Raw genomic sequence first — 20,543 nt, forward strand, 5'->3', positions numbered from 1 at the left:
GTTCTTTTCGGTGTTGGCATCATAAGGCGAAAATATCGTATAGATGTATAGAGTGGTATAGAAACCCATAGTAATTATCTAATGCAATCACTTCCTGGTAAGAATCATCAACATCATCATTAAAAAATAGTAACAAAACAATATGTTAGCCTCAGTAACTATAATTACCTACAATAACTTTATTGTATTTAATGGTTATGATCTGCAAGATAATATAACATTACAATGTACTACGTGCAGAGTTCTTACCTTCAAGACAGACATGTAACATAAACGCTGAATCTAACTTATGAATTTAGCTCAACAAAAACATACTTGAAGGAAGTTTTAGTATGCATATTAGTGAACTTTTAATCAAAATTTATCACTTATCTGTTTGCTAAGCCGTTTGTTACCATAACGGATGACACTGAATTGAGATACAATCGCCAAATTTAATTTCGAGAGAAGTTATTGTTGATATCGTTTTGCGGAAAACAAATTCGCCCTAGTAGACGAGGACAAAAAGCAGCATCTTGTTTTATAGAGATATTACTAGAGTTCATAGATTTAGCAGATAAAATCGAAAAAAAGGTATATGCATATAATATATAGTTCGAGCTACCAATCGTAAGAGTCTTCATAGACTCGTAGTTAGATCATAGACACCTTTGGATTTCAAACTTGCCGTTGCAATCTTTGTGAGTTCAAATCCAGCAGGTTGCAATATTTTAATTCTAAGATTTTGTTGCCTATAGCCGGACATACTCAAGTACACACATACAGACAAACTTTGAAATTTATATAGATTAAGATTATATAGATTATGGTGATCATGCTGTGGTGGCTTTAATAAGTTTATTAACACAACATAACAGTTCGTTATGAAGGTAAATGAACAGCTTGTAAGGGACAAAGAGGAGGTGATGGCTGATCACCGGATGTTCAGTCATTTTTTACTAGTGAATATTTGGTTATTTTACCCTTGTGTAAGTAATATTCTATGGATGATCATTCTATAGTTTTGAATACTTTGTTATAATAAAAACTTGTCACACACAGCTAGTAGAGCTAGCGTCACTTGATTCTACTCTGTTGTGTGTATGTATAACCTTCCATTGGTATTAGTAAATCCTCAATAAAAATGTTGTTTTTCATTACATGCCTATTGCTGATGCAATTGTTGTTTCACAGGAAATTAAATTATTAGTACATGTTCACTAATACTGCTTACGTACGCGTGTTAAGAGATTTGAGCAAGCATGCATCGAAAGGTATAATAAGATCTTAACCTAAATTCAAACTAATTCATACTTTCAACTCCAGTTAGTTGCTGACGTAGATTGATGGGTAGATACCAGATGTGCCTCAGTTACCACAAATGATTAGTTAAAAATACATGTAACTGCTAATTACAGCTTCGTATGATTTTAAAATATTTGAGACATTTGTTCTAGTTGCATATTGTTAAATTGTTGAACTCTCATTCGAAATAATATTAGTATCAGCAAAACAAAGAAGTTGGTACGCATTACCAAGATGCAACGATGGCGCACCAGCCTCTCCTTTACCACCAGCCTTCACCGCCACAGCATTACATGTCCGTAGCCCAATACCTACAACCAACCTTTTGACAGTTCCCATAGATATACAGGTAATAAACCCTAGATATGCCAATAATCAAAATACAGTGTAAGTGAGGCCTATAAATAGCATGACGCAACGTCATGGTGATGTGTAGAGCGAATCAGCTGATCTATGAATCCTATTGACTTAACACCAAAACCTGCACAATTATTCCATAGTTTGTGCATCTGAGACTGCATATTTTATTGAAAATATATGAAACTTACATAATGACTTTGGATGAGAAAGGCAAGAATCTTACACACATGGTAATGAATACTACCAATGATTTGTCATTGGTAGTAAATATTATCATTGATAATACAAAGAGTGACCAAATAGAAATTAAACTCATCACAAACTAATGAACCAAATGAGATTTAGAAGCAGTTAAGCTGGACAACTGTATTAAACACCCATTAGACATGACTGAAAATAATTAGACAAGATAGTTTTTGTCTAAGGTTGGTTAAACTAGATATCTGTTTTGAAGTGGCATAGTGTATTCTGATTTTAATATAGCGATTTACTATAGTTTTGAGTAGATTGGTGGCATGTACTGTGCATGTAAAACCTTGACTGAGGTTATGTAATAAGACATATGTTATTGTCTGTGATGTTACTTGTTTAAAAACTATCCTTGTGATACCACAGCTCTCCATGTGTGAACGTAAGCGCTTTTCTGCAGCAATACATATTCGACCTATTAATGGGGTTGGCGTCACCAATCCTCCTCTGTTTTTAACTGAGATTAGGGTTATGTCATCGCTACTTCTACTTCCCACTACTTCTACATCGGTCAACAACCTGACACAGTCATCACATTTGAGTTAGAAAAAGTTCCTCGTCACCGAACTCCTCATCTTCACCTTCCTCAGCTTTTCTCTCTTCTCTTTTCTTCTTTCTAGCCAGAAAATGTAGCAAGAGGTGGCCAGTTTTTTTCAGCCCTGCTCACATCCAGATCAATACAGTTAGCTTTGGGACTTGGTGTGATATCTGCTTTTATGAGCAATGCTCGAAGTGCAGGTCTAAAGCACTGCACATCCGGGTTATTGTTACAGCCAACCTTAGATCGTATTGTGGAAAACAGAGTCTCGATGTGATCCTGGTTGATCTTAGAGGTTAGGAAGTAGTTGATGTAAGGGTAGTTGTTGAAAAGATATTGAACAATGCCATGTACAGATTTGGCTGCTGACTCAAAACCAATGATGAAGGTTTTCCTATTATTTTTCACTAGCAGCTTTCCGCTTGGTGTCTTTAATTGGCATAGATAGCTTATGATATTGTTGAGAACTTCTTGTTTTGAGTTCAAGCTCGGTCTTGTTACGGGCAATTCAGGATATACCTGGGGTGTTGTAGTCACCTCTGGTGACATTTCACCAAGAATTTGGTCTTATTGTTACATTTATGACTTGAAAACTAGTATGACAAGCATTCTTTCATTACTAAACTCATTCCTCAATTGAAGGTTCTGATGCTGTGACGCACATCACTGTGACGTAACGTCGACGTCTGAAAACAACATATAGCTATTCGCCATATTAGGGTTTACTAGTATATCTATGGCAGTGCCTAATGCCAACATCTGTATGTATGCCTATAACCACTCAGCTACCTCTGCTGCTATATGCCGGTCTGTCTGCCTAGACCACCATGTAGAAATTTTCCTGTCAATGAAGGCATGGCAACTAGGTAGCTCAGTTCACTGCTTCACTCTCCTCGCTGAAGTTTCTGTTATTAATATTTTCTGTTATTTACTCCAATTACTGATTCCCTGCCCTATATATAGCGTGTGCCGCTAGCAGTCCCCTGGCTTTCTGCTAGGCGTATGACATTTCAAGCATGTGTCACATCTCAGAAGTTATGAGGTCCTTTCTGATTGGACAGACTGTGCACTCATTGGTTGATAGTGCACCATTCATGTGCTCCAATCAGATACAGCGTTATAGAGCAACCACATTGTGCATAGACCTCATTATGTTGGTGCATCTAGAGACATTGTAGTCAAACCTCATTTGTACACATTTTAGTCAAACCTCACCTCTTTAACTTGTAGTCAAAGCCAGCTGAAAGACTTCAATTGGCAAAGAAGAATTGAAATTTAAAAGGACGCGGGACCAAAAGAAAAGAGTGAGTTGGTATGTTCCCAGGCATCTGATTTCAGATGTGTTAGGTATTTGGCACGGATTCAAGTATGTATTTTGTTTAATTATTTATGAGTGGATTTAGAAGAGAATGATAAATTGACAAATGAATACAAAGCGGCTGGAGAAATATGTGTACTGACAACAGTTTCAATGATATATAGCAGCTTGAGTTTTTATGTAGTGGTCACTCTGTTGGTAAAAATATTAAGCTCTTGTGTAAGCACTTCTCTATATGAAAGAGGTCAGAGGTCACACAAAGGTCTAAGCATTTCCTTTTGAAGGATTGCCATTACTTTGTTCAGAGCCTCTAGTGTAATACTCCGTAAGTTGGATAACATTTACTTGAATAGTTAAGGGGATATTAGATAATCTCAATAGACTCAATTCATTTCTTTTGGCTTTCAAATCAACCTTCTCAAAGGGACAAGTCATTCAGGTTTGGATAGCACAAACACTTTCACAGCCAACAAAGGCCTGAAATGACTGCGGATCCGATACGTATCGGTGTAATTGGTGCTGGCATCATTGGCATATCTTCTGCATACAGACTTCAGACAGAGCTTGTCAACACAAAGGTAATGGCTTTCAGTTGTCATTTATTGTGTTCATCTGCTATGTTCCCCTCGATGCCTAAAAACTACCTAAGTAAAACTGATGTCATCATTTGGGTAGAGATCAATATTCATTCGTGATCATCCACTCGAGAATGTTTTACTTTCTCTGCTAGTAATTAGTTTTGAAACACATTCAGTCAATCACGTTGCTAGTATTTCCTCCATTTTCTTGTCTGAAGGTGACAGTTGTTGCTGATGCCTTCACGCCAAACTTAACTTCTGATGGATCAGGAGGTCTATGGCACTTGTATGATTTCTTCAACACAAAACCTGAGAGAGTTCAGTAAGTTTACTACTACAACTACTGATGTGCTGCTAATAAAAGAAAGTTAAAATGTGTTACCTTGGCCGCAGACAGTCACTGAAAACTGGGAAGATTATACATTTGTGAAGCAACTTATATGTGATTGTTAGCCAGTAAAAACATTGATAAAATATTGACCTCACATATGAACACTGTCTGCTAATGCCATATATGTAGTTTCAACTATATTTTCTTGCTGGTTGATAATCATGGCTGACTTTTATGGTTAATAGCTATTTAATAATGATCACTAAATTTTGTATGGAAATTTGGCATCGTCCCACCTTTAGTTAATCGATCTCCAAATAAGGCAAATTTTCTAGGACATTCGCTCCCTTGCTATTTCTAAATCACCCTATCTAGATGTATTCTACTGGCTTACTGTTGTATCATTATGTAATCAAACACTCTCCCAGTTGTTTTTTTACGTATGATGAATTTATGTATTTCTTTAACTACAAATTTTCCAGCTCCAAAGCAGTTGGTAACTTTATTGGTTGTAATCAGTGATGTAGTGCTACCCTAACTCTCCTTAACTAAGTTATGGTTAGAAAATTTGTGTGTTTTTTAAGTATAACTATAGTTAAGGTTAAAAAATTTTAGACTTTGCCAATTCTCAATGCAAATTATAGCTCTATTTCATTGGTTCAAATACACTAATGTCAGTATAGTCAACATTCAATGGCCATTCAATATAAAAGCAGCATACAGTACAATACAGTGATGTAATGGTCATGTAACATGACAAGATTGTGATCCTAATTGGTTGTCTACAACAAAGGCTAAGATCAGATTACAGCAAACCAATGGCAGTCAGCAGTTATACCGAAGGACAAAGGCAATGATTTTTATTATTTTCTCAACTTATTTATTACTATTCGCCACTTGATGTGCTCATTTCTAATATCAAATACATGATTTTAAAGCCCTGTAGGCTTTGGCAGCCACGGCTTCGCCCCGGGCCCCACTGGGGGCTTACAGCGCTCTCAGCTGTTCCAACCGCCACTACGTGGCGGTGGAGTTGCGTTGTGACTCTTGGTCGACTACATCCACTCATCTCAACTTTACAGTTATGGTTAAAAAAGGTTAGCACTAGATCACTAGTTGTAATTGTCTATTTGCAGAAAGTGGGGGAGAGACACTTACGCATATTTAAAAAAGCTCTGCCTGTCATCTGAGTCACGAGTTGCAGGGACCTCGTTTCTACGTGTGATTACTCTCTCTAGAGAAACAATAGAGGTGAGCAAAAATTTTCCTTTCCTTAGTTTATCTTAAGTATGTTTCAAAACTATTAATTAAGATTTGTGTTTCCTTGAGTTAATTTACATAATGATGTTCTGTTGGTATAGTTGACCTAGCTCAGAATATGAACAAGAGTTAAGTCAGGGTTGACCTAAACATCCTTATCTCTTATCCGTAATCTCTTGCAGTTGCCATCATTCGCCAATGAGGTTGAGCACTGCAGAAAGCTATTGAAAGAAGAACTGGAAACAAGGTTTCCTCAATGTTCTGATGGTTTTTCTTTCACCTCCATGACCTGTGAACCAAAGATTTATCTCCCGTGGCTGTCACAAAAGTAATGGTCTTTGCATGAGCCACAGCTGATGAATATTGAATCATTTTAGTGAATGAGCTTTCGCTAGTAGAAGGATATTGATATCTTTTTGTTTAGGGCCATGTTAGGGCTTTCTGTTTTCAAATTGGTTTAAAATCATATCATTAAATGCTAAGATCATCTCTAATTCATTGCTGTTTGTCCTATATTCCGCTCTCTCTCTCCCTCTCCCACTCCCCCTCTCTCCCCCTCTCTCCCTCTCTCTCCCTCTCTCTTTCCCTCTCTCTCCCCCTCTTTCCCCTCTCTCTCTCCCTCTCTCCCCCTCTCTCCCCTCTCTCTCTCTCCCTCTCTCTCCCCCTCTCTCTCCCTCTCTCTCCCCCTCTCTCTTTTTCTCCCTCTCTCTCTCCCTCTCTCTCTCCCTCTCTCTCCCTCTCTCTCTCCCTCTCTCTCCCTCTCTCTCTCCCTCTCTCTCTCCCTCTCTCTCTCCCTCTCTCTCTCTCTCCCTCTCTCTCATTGTGGTTGCTCTATTGCATTCAGCCTATCATATGCTAATGTTGCTTTATCGACTACCAGTACCATATACTAAAGTTGTCATATTTAGGTTATCTGACACCAAAGCTGCTCTATATTCAGGTTACCTGACATTAAGGCTGCTCTATACTCAGGTTACCTGACACTAAAGCTCCTTTATATTCAAGTTACCTGACACAAAGGCAGCTCTATATTCAGGTTACCTAACACTAAGGCTGCTCTATATTCAGGTTACCTGACATTACAGCTGCTTTATATACAGGTTACCTGGCACTAAGGCTGCTCTATATTCAAGTTACCTGACACTAAGGCTGCTCTATATTCAGGTTACCTGACACTACAGCTGCTTTATATACAGGTTACCTGGCACTAAGGCTGCTCTATATTCAAGTTACCTGACACTAAGGCAGCTCTATATTCAGGCTACCTGACAGTAAGGCTGCTCTATATCCAGGTTACCTGACATTAAGGCTGTTCTATATACAGGTTACCTGACACTAAGGCTGCTCTATATTCAGGTTACCTAACCCTAAGGCAGCTTTATATTCAGGTTACCTGACATTAAGGCTGTTCTATATTCATGTTACCTAACACTAAGGCTGCTCTATATTCAGGCTACCTGACAGTAAGGCTGCTCTATATTCAGGTTACTTAACACTACAGCTGCCTTATTTTCCAATTATTACGTGTCTATATCCGGGAAGTTCTATAATACTATCAGATATTTCATTATTTGTGCATCAAAGAAAACACAAAATCTTACTGACGACTCAACCCACAACACACTGAAGGCTGAAGTTTTCTGGTGCTTTGACTATCACATAACCTGGAGACTCTACCCTATTATTTATACATTAGAAACAAGATCTTGCTTTATCTATTCATATTTATAGAGATCACGGACCACTTGGTTTAATATATGTTTTACTATGGTGTGATCAGCAGTTCTGAGGTATCACAAATGAGTCCATAACTACTTGTAGGTTCACGGTGGCTGGTGGGGAAATGAGGCAAGAAAAAGTTTCTGATCTTTCAGTGGTGAGCCAATCCTAAATAATGAATTCAGCAAGTATTAGTATTATTACATCTCATGCGGTACAGTGTTAGTAATATTATATCTTATGTAATACAGTGTTAGCATTATTATATCTCATGTGATACAGTGTTAGTATTATTATATCTCATGTGATACAGTGTTAGTATTATTATATCTCATGTAATACAGTGTTAGTATTATTATATATCATGTGATACAGTGTTAGTATTATTATATCCCATGTAGTACAGTGTTATTATTATTATATCTCATGTGGTACAGTGTTATTATTATTATATCCCATGTAGTACAGTGTTATTATTATTATATCTCATGTAGTACAGTGTTAGTATTATTATATATCATGTAGTACAGTGTTAGTATTATAATACTTGATGTGGTACAATGTTAGTATTATTATATTTCCATATCAACCGATCTTATAGAATTATTGCACAAATGTACTGATGATATGACTTGTTTTGTACCAACAAAATAGTTATCTAACTTATTATTACAGTTCTGTGACCAATACGACCTCGTCATCAACTGTACAGGACTCATGGCATCTACTTTGGCCAATGACAGTTCTTTGTATCCAATAAGGGGTCAGGTGATCAAGGCATGTACCGTATTCAGTTTAGCTGTGCTCTCCAGTTTTGAAAGATTGACAAGCTTGTTATAATTCATGTTCAAGCAAACTTAGATGTTTTGCCGAGTTGCTAATGTTATAACATAAAAGCTCCTTATTCTCAGATTGTTTCAACAGACCTCTTATTGTAAAAATTGTTTTTGTTCTATCAAATGAATGGATGTCATTTCAGGTAAAGGGAGTCGACTGCCTAAATGCTATTATTCTGGAATCGTTCTACATTGTGCCCAGGTAGGTTTCATCTCCTAAATTCACAGCTGCCCCACAATGTATATTTGTTTCTGTACAGAAAAAACCACCAGCAATTCTAGTTTGCATAAGACAATTGAAGCGTTTTAGTTTAAAAGTTTAGTTTCATCTTTCCTATAAACTTGCTAATTAGTCAAGTGAATTACAATCAACTTGGAAAATGCTGGCCCTTCCAAACTGTTGTAATATTCACTGAGAGCTGTTACAGGGCAAACATGAACTTAGTTTTGTTATAGATTTAGTTTTTGGTAATTTCAGTATGTTTCAGGTTCTCATAGCAAAAAGGTACTACTATTATAGTATAGTTAGCTTTATATTTTCAATTTGCACATTCATCAGTTTGTGCGACCTCTATGATAGCCACAAATATTACTGTCAAAAACTTCCAATATAATGAGGGCTTACAGAGTTGTGTATCATAAAATAAATTAAAGACCAAAATTATCTGAATTTATTTTCTCTTTCATTACTTTCCGTTGAAAATTTTTCTGTCTTAAAATAAATAACTTGGATATCAACACCCTGTGTTTATAGCTGCCATAGCTGTTACTTATATCTCTAGTCAGCTAGTAGTATCAACAAGTGTTTATAGCTGCCATAGTTATTACTTATATCTCTAGTCAGCTAGTAGTATCAACAAGTGTTTATAGCTGCCATAGTTGTTACTTATATCTCTAGTCAGCGAGTAGTATCAACAAGTGTTTATAGCTGCCATAGTTGTTACTTATATCTCTAGTCAGCGAGTAGTATCAACAAGTGTTTATAGCTGTCATAGTTGTTACTTATATCTCTAGTCAGCTAGTAGTATCAACAAGTGTTTATAGCTGTCATAGTTGTTACTTATATCTCTAGTCAGCGAGTAGTATCAACAAGTGTTTATTGCTGTCATAGTTGTTACTTATATCTCTAGTCAGCTAGTAGTATCAACAAGTGTTTATAGCTGCCATAGTTGTTACTTATATCTCTAGTCAACTAGTAGTATCGACAAGTGTTTATTGCTGCCATAGTTGTTACTTATATCTCTAGTCAACTAGTAGTATCGACAAGTGTTTATTGCTGCCATAGTTGTTACTTATATCTCTAGTCAACTAGTAGTATCAACAAGTGTTTATAGCTGCCATAGTTGTTACTTATATCTCTAGTCAGCTAGTAGTATCAACAAGTGTTTATAGCTGTCATAGTTGTTACTTATATCTCTAGTCAACTAGTAGTATCAACAAGTGTTTATTGCTGCCATAGTTGTTACTTATATCTCTAGTCAACTAGTAGTATCGACAAGTGTTTATTGCTGCCATAGTTGTTACTTATATCTCTAGTCAACTAGTAGTATCGACAAGTGTTTATTGCTGCCATAGTTGTTACTTATATCTCTAGTCAACTAGTAGTATCAACAAGTGTTTATAGCTGCCATAGTTGTTACTTATATCTCTAGTCAGCTAGTAGTATCAACAAGTGTTTATAGCTGTCATAGTTGTTACTTATATCTCTAGTCAACTAGTAGTATCAACAAGTGTTTATTGCTGCCATAGTTGTTACTTATATCTCTAGTCAGCTAGTAGTATCAACAAGTGTTTATAGCTGTCATAGTTGTTACTTATATCTCTAGTCAACTAGTAGTATCAACAAGTGTTTATTGCTGCCATAGTTGTTACTTATATCTCTAGTCAGCTAGTAGTATCAACAAGTGTTTATAGCTGTCATAGTTGTTACTTATATCTCTAGTCAACTAGTAGTATCAACAAGTGTTTATTGCTGCCATAGTTGTTACTTATATCTCTAGTCAGCTAGTAGTATCAACAAGTATTTATAGCTGTCATAGTTGTTACTTATATCTCTAGTCAGCTAGTAGTATCAACAAGTGTTTATAGCTGCCATAGTTGTTACTTATATCTCTAGTCAGCGAGTAGTATCAACAAGTGTTTATTGCTGCCATAGTTGTTACTTATATCTGTAGTCAGCTAGTAGTATCAACAATTGTTTCTAATTGCCATAGTTGTTACTTATATCTCAAGTCAGCTAGTAATATCAACAAGTGTTTATAGCTGCCATAGTTGTTACTTATATCTCAAGTCAGCTAGTAGTATCAACAAGTGTTTATAGCTGTCATAGTTGTTACTTATATCTCTAGTCAGCGAGTAGTATCAACAAGTGTTTATTGCTGCCATAGTTGTTACTTATATCTGTAGTCAGCTAGTAGTATCAACAATTGTTTCTAACTGCTATAGTTGTTACTTATATCTCTAGTCAACTAGTAGTATCAACATGTGTTTATAGCTGCCATTGTTGTTACTTATATCTCTAGTCAGCTAGTAGTATCTACAAGTGTTCATAGCTGCCATAGTTGTTACTTATATCTCTAGTCAACTAGTAGTATCAACAAGTGTTTATTGCTGCCATAGTTGTTACTTATATCTCTAGTCAACTAGTAGTATCAACAAGTGTTTATAGCTGCCATAGTTGTTACTTATATCTCTAGTCAGCTAGTAGTATCAACAAGTGTTTATAGCTGTCATAGTTGTTACTTATATCTCTAGTCAACTAGTAGTATCAACAAGTGTTTATTGCTGCCATAGTTGTTACTTATATCTCTAGTCAACTAGTAGTATCAACAAGTGTTTATTGCTGCCATAGTTGTTACTTATATCTCTAGTCAACTAGTAGTATCAACAAGTGTTTATAGCTGCCATAGTTGTTACTTATATCTCTAGTCAGCTAGTAGTATCAACAAGTGTTTATAGCTGTCATAGTTGTTACTTATATCTCTAGTCAACTAGTAGTATCAACAAGTGTTTATTGCTGCCATAGTTGTTACTTATATCTGTAGTCAGCTAGTAGTATCAACAATTGTTTCTAACTGCCATAGTTGTTACTTATATCTCAAGTCAGCTAGTAATATCAACAAGTGTTTATAGCTGCCATAGTTGTTACTTATATCTCTAGTCAACTAGTAATATCAACAAGTGTTTATAGCTGCCATAGTTGTTACTTATATCTCTAGTCAGCTAGTAGTATCAACAAGTGTTTATAGCTGCTATAGTTGTTACTTATATCTCTAATCAACTAGTAGTATCAACAAGTGTTTATTGCTGCCATAGTTGTTACTTATATCTCTAGTCAACTAGTAGTATCAACAAGTGTTTATTGCTGCCATAGTTGTTACTTATATCTTTAGTCAACTAGTAGTATCAACAAGTGTTTATAGCTGCCATAGTTGTTACTTATATCTCTAGTCAGCTAGTAGTATCAACAAGTGTTTATAGCTGTCATAGTTGTTACTTATATCTCTAGTCAACTAGTAGTATCAACAAGTGTTTATAGCTGCCATAGTTGTTACTTATATCTCAAGTCAGCTAGTAATATCAACAAGTGTTTATAGCTGCCATAGTTGTTAATTATATCTCTAGTCAGCTAGTAATATCAACAAGTGTTTATAGCTGCCATAGTTGTTAATTATATCTCTAGTCAGCTAGTATTATCAACAAGTGTTTACAGCTGCCATAGTTGTTACTTATATCTCTAGTCAGCTAGTAATATCAACAAGTGTTTATAACTGCTATAGTTGTTACTTATATCTCTAGTCAACTAGTAGTATCAACATGTGTTTATAGCTGCCATTGTTGTTACTTATATCTCTAGTCAGCTAGTAGTATCTACAAGTGTTCATAGCTGCCATAGTTGTTACTTATATCTCTAGTCAGCTAGTAGTATCAACAAGTGTTTATAGCTGCCATAGTTGTTACTTATATCTCTAGTCAACTAGTAGTATCAACAAGTGTTTATAGCTGCCATAGTTGTTACTTATATCTCTAGTCAGCTAGTAGTATCAACAAGTGTTTATAGTTGCCATAGTTGTTACTTATATCTCTATTCAGCTAGTAATATCAACAAGTGTTTATAGCTGCCATAGTTGTTACTTATATCTCTAGTCAACTAGTAGTATCAACAAGTGTTTATAGCTGCCATAGTTGTTACTTATATCTCTAGTCAGCTAGTAGTATCAACAAGTGTTTATAGCTGTCATAGTTGTTACTTATATCTGTAGTCAGCTAGTAGTATCAACAATTGTTTATAACTGCCATAGTTGTTACTTATATCTCAAGTCAGCTAGTAATATCACCAAGTGTTTATAACTGCCATAGTTGTTAATTATATCTCTAGTCAGCTAGTATTATCAACAAGTGTTTATAGCTGCCATAGTTGTTACTTATATCTCTAGTCAGCTAGTAGTATCAACAAGTGTATATAGCTGCCATAGTTGTTACTTATATCTCTAGTCAACTAATAGTATCAACAAGTGTTTATAGCTGCTATAGTTGTTACTTATATCTCTAGTCAACTAGTAGTATCAACATGTGTTTATAGCTGCCATAGTTGTTACTTATATCTCTAGTCAACTAGTAGTATCAACAAGTGTTTATTGCTGCCATAGTTGTTACTTATATCTCTAGTCAACTAATAGTATCAACAAGTGTTTATAGCTGCTATAGTTGTTACTTATATCTCTAGTCAACTAGTAGTATCAACATGTGTTTATAGCTGCCATTGTTGTTACTTATATCTCTAGTCAGCTAGTAGTATCTACAAGTGTTCATAGCTGCCATAGTTGTTACTTATATCTTTAGTCAGCTAGCAGCATCAACAAGTGTTTGATATTTTTCGACGTATTAGCCCACAAATTAAGATGAGAAGATTTACTCAGTGTATAAAGAGTGTAAACCACAGTCTGGTACATCGTGTTTGGGCTGGTGTGAACTAGCATACTGTAATAAGTCTTAATCAACTGCAAGCTTGTTTCGGTTAGCGTCTAAGATGATGCCAGTTTAAGATTTGTGTTGTGGTTCTTATCTACAACTCAGTTCTAATCAAACTCTTTCTCCACAATATCGAACAGAATTAGTGTTAATCTAGTGGCTCAAAAAATATGTAAAAGAAAAACTCATGCTGGCAGTGCTAGAATGTTTGATAGCAGACTCTTATATTTTGTTTAGCCATGAAATAGCAACTCTCGGAGGCACTTATGAAAAAGATAATGATGACAGGACTGTTGATGAAAACATTAAGGAAACAATAATGAAAGGCTGCTGCGAGCTTGAGCCAAGTTTCAAGGTATTACAAATTGACAACTGAGTAATTAAGAGATTAAAATTAAGATTGGAATTAAAATTAACGCGACACTTTTGTTTAATGTGACGAGATGTTTCTGCAAGAGTAATTTGGTATACTATTGTGTGTCGCCGTTTCTCCACGCACTTAGTTTAGGTGCTTAGCTATTATCTGAATTTTAAGCAAGAGTTATTCTTTTTCATAAGGCGAATGCAGCATAGAATTTCCGCATTCACCGTAAAAGGCCATCATTGCTCCTACATGTGTGGTATCTGTTGACTGTTATTCTATTTGAAGTTATTATCACATGGTCGAGTGGGTTATATTCTGTATCTTAGTTTATAAAATATCATGAATACTCGGTTCCGTAGAATGCTGTGGTTGAGATGGATTGGGTTGGATTGAGGCCAGCTAGAAGAAATGGAGTCCGCCTTCAACTAGATACAAGCTTTCACCCGACAACCAAGGTTAAACTTCTGCACTATGTCAACTTTATATTAAAATAAAATCTTATTATATATCAGCTTCTAAAATCTTATATTTGTCTTGTTATGATGAAATATTACAGTGTTTTTACTGATGCAAAACTCCACCATCCAGACTGATCAGCTCTCTCCTTCTTTTTCCTTTTCACCACTCGGCTCTCATTTCTCATCTTTTTTCATCTAAATGCTTCTATTTCTCTTCTTTTCTCCCGCTCTCTCTCCCCTGACTCCGATCGCCTTTCATCATTGTTCTGTACTTTAATATCTTGTAGGTCATACACAACTATGGACACGCAGGAATTGGTGTTACTACACACTGGGGCTGTGCAGAGGAAGTACTGAGCTTAGCTCGCCAATGCTTAGAAGTGGCAAGCAAAGCAGCATCTTGAACCACATTCCACTGACAAACGCATTACGTCTCTTATAATTTACCTACTAGTTTTATTTGACTAAAATAGATAACTTGCTGAACAAAATAACTTTTGCTACCCAACTGTTTAGTGATTATTTTGACAGCGTATGCGCTTATATTGTTAGAGTTATAATATTGTTAGAATTTAACTGATCTTGCTGGGTATCAACCGTTCAGCTCATTGTTATTTCTGCCCGCCTGCTCCTTAGGCAAAAAACTTCCAATGAATGAATTGTTTAATAATACAGACAGAACTTAGTGTTGTCTTCTCTCACAAAATCTCTTATCAAGTGAATGTTAAGTATAAAATTTAATTATGGTGATGATGCTGGTGGTGGCTTTAGTAGGTTTATTAATATAAAGTTCGTTATGAAGGTAAGTGAACAGCTTATAAGTGAAAAAGAGGAGGCGATGGCTGGTCATCAGATGTTCAATTATTCTTTACTAGTGAATATTTGATTATTTTACCCTTGTGTAAGTCATATTCTATGGATGATCATTCTATTCTATAGCTTTGAATGCTTTGTTATAATAAAAACTTGTCACACACAGCTAGTAGAGCTAGCATCACTTGATTCTACTCTGTCGTGTGTATGTATAACCTTTCGTTGGCATTAGTAAATCCTCAATAAAAATGTTGTTTTTCATTACATGCCTATTGCTGATGCAATTGTTGCTTCACAGGAAATTAAATTATTAGTACATGTTCACTAATACTGCTTATGTACGCGTGTTAAGAGATTTGAGCAAACATGCATCGAAAGGTATAATAATATCTTAACCTAAATTCAAACTAATTCATACTTTCAACTCCAGTTAGTTGCTGACGTAGATTGATGGGTAGATACCAGATGTGCCTCAGTTACCACAAATGATTAGTTAAAAATACATGTAACTGCTAATTACAGCTTCGTATGATTTTAAAATGTTTGAGACATTTGTTCTAGTTGCATATTGTTAAATTGTTGAACTCTCATTCGAAATAATATTAGTGTCAGCAAAACAAAGAAGTTGTTTGCAGCACCTAGATGCAACGATGGCACACCAGCCTCCCCTTTACCACTAGCCTTCACCACCACAGCATTACATGCCTGTAGCAAAATATCTACAATGAACCTCACAGCAGTCCCTAATGCCAACACCTGTATGCAAGCCTATAACTGCTCAGCCACCTCTGCTACATGGTGGTCTGTCTGCCTGGACCACCCCACGTAGAAAGTTTCTTGTCAACAAAGGCATGGCAACTAGGTAGCTCAGTTCACTGCTTCATTCTCCTCGCTGAAGTTTCTGTTATTAATATTTTCTGTTCTTTACTCCAATTACTGATTCACTGCCCTATATATAGTGTGTCCCGCTAGCAGTCTCCTGGCTTTCTGTGAACTGTAAAAGCCAACTTTTGTAATGCTGGCTAATCACTGGAAAGCCCTGGATATTCACATAATATCCTGGTTTAAAACATTTATTTGTAAAGCAAATAGTATTTAACGAGTTTTTTCTATTTTTCAAATAAATATTAAGCAAACATTCCAAAGATTAATCGTACTTAAAGATAGTATCATAGTTCAATAAAGTGGAAGACTTGTTGTATGCAGCCAGAAAGAGATTCGAAAACATCAGATATTCATATAGAGGCATAAAACTAAAACTCTTGGATACTCTTACTACAAGCGGATAGTTATTGTACTATGTTACTTAAGCTTTCTCTGACAGCATCCAGCCTTTACATAAAATTAACAAATTAGTCTTGGGTCTCTTCTTAGAGACAAGAGTCACTGTCTGCCATGGAATGCGGAGGAATTAGTAATGTAAAAACGTTCTTTACTAAAACAATAAGTTTTTACGATGTACAACTCATAGTTGGCTTTGGTTTGCTTGTGTTTAAGTTCCATGATATTCTGTACATTGTTACGCCTGCTCTGGTAGAATAGTTAATAATATGGTTAATAATTGGCTACTTAGTTATTTATCGCCATTTAGGGAGTTAGTAAAAGTAATTCATACAAAGTACACGTTTCAGGTTAATCATTGCTTAAAGCCAAGAAACGCTCAAGTAATGATAACTCCTTCACGAATCTGACCAAGCAATGGTTTTAATAACATGTCATAGCAACTGTATTATTGAAATCAGTGATGTTTAAAGTTCAAATTTTCTAAATTTCTCTTGACTTGTGTTTGAGTTTAAATTCAGTAAAGCACTGCGCAGCAAACTACCTCTTATAATGCAGGCGCATATTGGCAGCAAGCTAGTGCATATTGCCTTCATTGGATTCTCCAATATTTCTATGTAGAGTGAGAAGAGCATATCTTATTAGTAACTAGTGAGGGGCAACAGATATCCAGACAAACATGAGTTTTGTTTGTAGATTTCAGGCTAGATCAAAAGTCTGCAGATCTTGACTTATGAGGAATGCGTATCCAGTTATACCAAGCACTGTTGTCAACCTTGTGGAAAGAGAAGCATGTCTGGGAATAAAAAATGAACCTGCGGAATCAGAGGATTTATGGCTTTACTAGTTTTTAAAAGTAATAAAAAGTAATTTTTCATCAATGTGCTGGCCTCTAACTTGCTTGTACAAGTACATGCAGGGTGTAAAATGCTTGTACAAGTACTTGCATGGTGTAAAATGCTTGTACAAGTACTTGCAGGGTGTAAAATGCTTGAGAAGCCAACCTTTTTCATCATAATTTTTAGTGACTATGAACCAGCCAGTTCTCTCTTGAGCCTACCAAACTTTCCTTCGCTTCTACTAGCTTTTTCCAATCACTGATGTCAACCATACCTTGCACTAATACTGGCCTGACAGCTGAAGCGCAGGAGCAATTGTGGTCAGACACCCTTCCTAACACTGAAACCACAGCTGCCCAAGTCTTATGAGTAGAGTACAATATTAGCTGCAGATCACACACGAGACACTCACATACAATAGCATGTCTGTACATAAAGTTTGGCAAAACAGACTCTTTACATAGCAGAATGCTGCCCTATTACTAATAGCTGAAATGGATCAAAAATTTGAATACGCTTTTAGGAGAGTTGCGTTCTCTTGACATGTATAACCTTCTTAGCTAGATGGCTTGACTAACTCTTTGACAGTATTGAATTTGTTCATATTTTACAGCAGTACCTAACAATAAAAACTGAATGAAAACACTTGGCCAACTTGCTAGTTGCCATTGTGTAAGTGAACTACTCAAGAAGAATATGGAAGCTATCTGACTGGTCACTTCACCAGATTGAATCACAGTTAACATAACAAAAGTATGATAATTCTGTATAAGCTTTTTTTATTCTTTTCAAACAAGGCAATTCTTGGCAATACGAGAAGAAAATAACCAAAATAATAATCTATGAGTGCACAAAAATAGTACAGGCGAGCAGACAACTACTTACTAAAACTAACTACAAATCTTCAGCCGTTACAAATTAACTACTAGCGGCCGACTATACAATTCACTGCGTAAAGTAATTCCACTAAAACATTGCAAAGTGCCCCCAGCTTTGAGGAGGCATCCAACGCTGACCCTTCTAATCCTTGCAAAACAATGTGATGTCAAAGGAAGCATAACTACACTGATTGATTACCACCGAAAACAACAATTGAGCTACGTAGTCAGACTTCTTCATGTTCCAAGTAGAATCTTCATTGACCATGATGACATCAGAATGCGTCAAGAAACACCCAAACCAATTTTTCAGGAAACGCTGGTGTAATGGCACAATCGGTAAATGGCTATTTAAACCATTTCTACTTAACTAAGTTCATTTCATTGCAAACAAATAAAATAAATAATCTTATTTTTTGAGCGATATCATTTGAAAGGAATCATTTTAAATTAGGTTTTTATGATAGAAAAATATAGCACTGAATTTGATTTTCATTGCACCTCAACACGAAACTCTGACAATTCTGTTTCCGAGGTATAACAGGTGATAACTTTTCTACATTAACCTATAAGATTGCTGAACAATTTACCAAGTGTTCAACTGCAGAATATTAAACCGTTCAGCCATGATGTTATCAATAGATAACTCGATGCGTTTAGATATCGTCTGCGAAGTCAGCTACTATCAGCAGCGTAATGCCAAACCATTTATATCTCTAGCTGAGCGTCATCTTATTCAGTTATAAAGGGCTATACTTCGGGTTGGAGGGAGACTCGACAAAAGATCTCAGTTCGTAGGAAGCAACTCTTGAGTCAAACTCAAACTTGTCTCTCGCGTAAATCAGACGGATGTCTGTGTGGAGGAATATCTGTAACAAGTTATTGAAATACAGTAGATCAGACGGATGTCTGTATAGAGGAATATCTGTAACAAGTTATAGAAATACAGTAGATCAGACGGATGTCTGTATAGAGGAATATCTGTAACAAGTTATAGAAATACAGTAGATCAGACGGATGTCTTGATAGAGGAATATTTGTAACAAGTTATTGAAATACAGTAGATCAGACGGTTGTCTGTATTGAGGAATATCTGTAACAAGTTATAAAAATACAGTAGATCAGACGGATATCTGTATAAAGGAATATCTGTAACAAGTTATAGAAGTACAGCAGATCAGACGGATGTTTGTATAGAGGAATATCTGTAATAAGTTATAGAAATACAGTAGATCAGACGGATGTCTGGATAGAGGAATATTTGTAACAAGTTATAGAAATACAGCAGATCAGACGGATGTCTGGATAGAGGAATATTTGTAACAAGTTAATGAAATACAGCAGATCAGATGGATGTCTGTATAGAGGAACATTTGTAACAAGTTATAGAAATACAGTAGATCAGATGGATGTCTGTATAGAGGAACATTTGTAACAAGTTATAGAAATACAGTAGATCAGATGGATGTCTGCATAGAGGAACATTTGTAACAAGTTATAGAAATACAGTAGATCAGATGGATGTCTGTATAGAGGAATATTTGTAACAAGTTATAGAAATACAGTAGATCAGATGGATATCTGCATAAAGGAACATTTGTAACAAGTTATAGAAATACAGTAGATCAGATGGATATCTGTATAGAGGAATATCTGTAACAAGTTATTGAAATACAGTAGATCAGATGGATATCTGTATAGAGGAATATCTGTAACAAGTTATAGAAATACAGTAGATCAGACGGATGTCTGTATAGAGGAATATCTGTAACAAGTTATAGAAATACAGTAGATCAGACGGATGTCTGTATAGAGGAATATCTGTAACAAGTTATAGAAATACAGTAGATCAGACGGATGTCTGTATAGAGGAATATTTGTAATAACTTATAGAAATACAGTAGATCAGATGGATGTCTGTATAGAGGAATATTTGTAACAAGTTATAGAAATACAGTAGATCAGATGGATATCTGCATAGAGGAACATTTGTAATAAGTTATAGAAATACAGTAGATCAGACGGATGTCTGTATAGAGGAATATCTGTAACAAGTTATAGAAATGCAGTTGATCAGACGGATGTCTGTATTGAGGAATATTTGTAACAAGTTATAGAAACACAGTAGATCAGACGGATATCTGTATAGAGGAATATTTGTAACAAGTTATAGAAATACAGCAGATCAGACGGATATCTGTATAGAGGAATATCTGTAACAAATTATAGAAATACAGTAGATCAGACGGATGTCTGTATTGAGGAATATCTGTAACAAGTTATAGAAATGCAGTTGATCAGACGGATGTCTGTATAGAGGAATATCTGTAACAAGTTATAGAAATACAGTAGATCAGATGGATGTCTGTATAGAGGAATATCTGTAACAAGTTATAGAAATACAGTAGATCAGATGGATGTCTGTATAGAGGAATATCTGTAACAAGTTATAGAAATACAGTAGAT

At 35.6% G+C, this 20,543-nt stretch overlaps 3 protein-coding genes across 4 annotated transcripts in view; 2 read left to right on the forward strand and 1 right to left on the reverse strand.

The window, feature by feature from the left end:
* LOC137399411 (D-aspartate oxidase-like) overlaps positions 1-14,952 on the forward strand; it is a 33,167-nt gene extending 18,215 nt beyond the window's left edge. Inside the window, exon 10 of the mRNA XM_068085510.1 lies at positions 14,554-14,952. Coding sequence (XP_067941611.1) covers positions 14,554-14,670 — 117 coding nt within the window. The 3' untranslated portion in view covers positions 14,671-14,952. The remainder of the gene's footprint in view (positions 1-14,553) is intronic.
* LOC137399573 (D-aspartate oxidase-like) lies at positions 3,743-14,302 on the forward strand. The gene is made up of 10 exons (XM_068085751.1): positions 3,743-3,797; positions 4,174-4,327; positions 4,546-4,649; positions 5,795-5,909; positions 6,101-6,246; positions 7,740-7,794; positions 8,313-8,414; positions 8,617-8,675; positions 13,682-13,799; positions 14,168-14,302. The coding sequence occupies exons 2-10, from the start codon at positions 4,232-4,234 to the stop codon at positions 14,300-14,302; spliced, it is 930 nt and encodes a 309-aa protein (XP_067941852.1). The 5' UTR covers positions 3,743-3,797; positions 4,174-4,231.
* Positions 14,953-17,969: 3,017 nt separating the features above from the next.
* LOC137399474 (atos homolog protein A-like) overlaps positions 17,970-20,543 on the reverse strand; it is a 38,636-nt gene continuing 36,062 nt past the window's right edge. For both annotated transcript variants that reach the window (XM_068085606.1, XM_068085605.1), the window contains exon 16: positions 17,970-18,946. In XM_068085606.1, coding sequence (XP_067941707.1) covers positions 18,818-18,946 — 129 coding nt within the window. In that variant the 3' untranslated portion in view covers positions 17,970-18,817. The remainder of the gene's footprint in view (positions 18,947-20,543) is intronic.

The sequence above is a fragment of the Watersipora subatra genome, chromosome 7, assembly GCF_963576615.1.
Source record: "Watersipora subatra chromosome 7, tzWatSuba1.1, whole genome shotgun sequence".
NCBI classification, from domain to species: Eukaryota; Metazoa; Bryozoa; class Gymnolaemata; order Cheilostomatida; family Watersiporidae; genus Watersipora; species Watersipora subatra.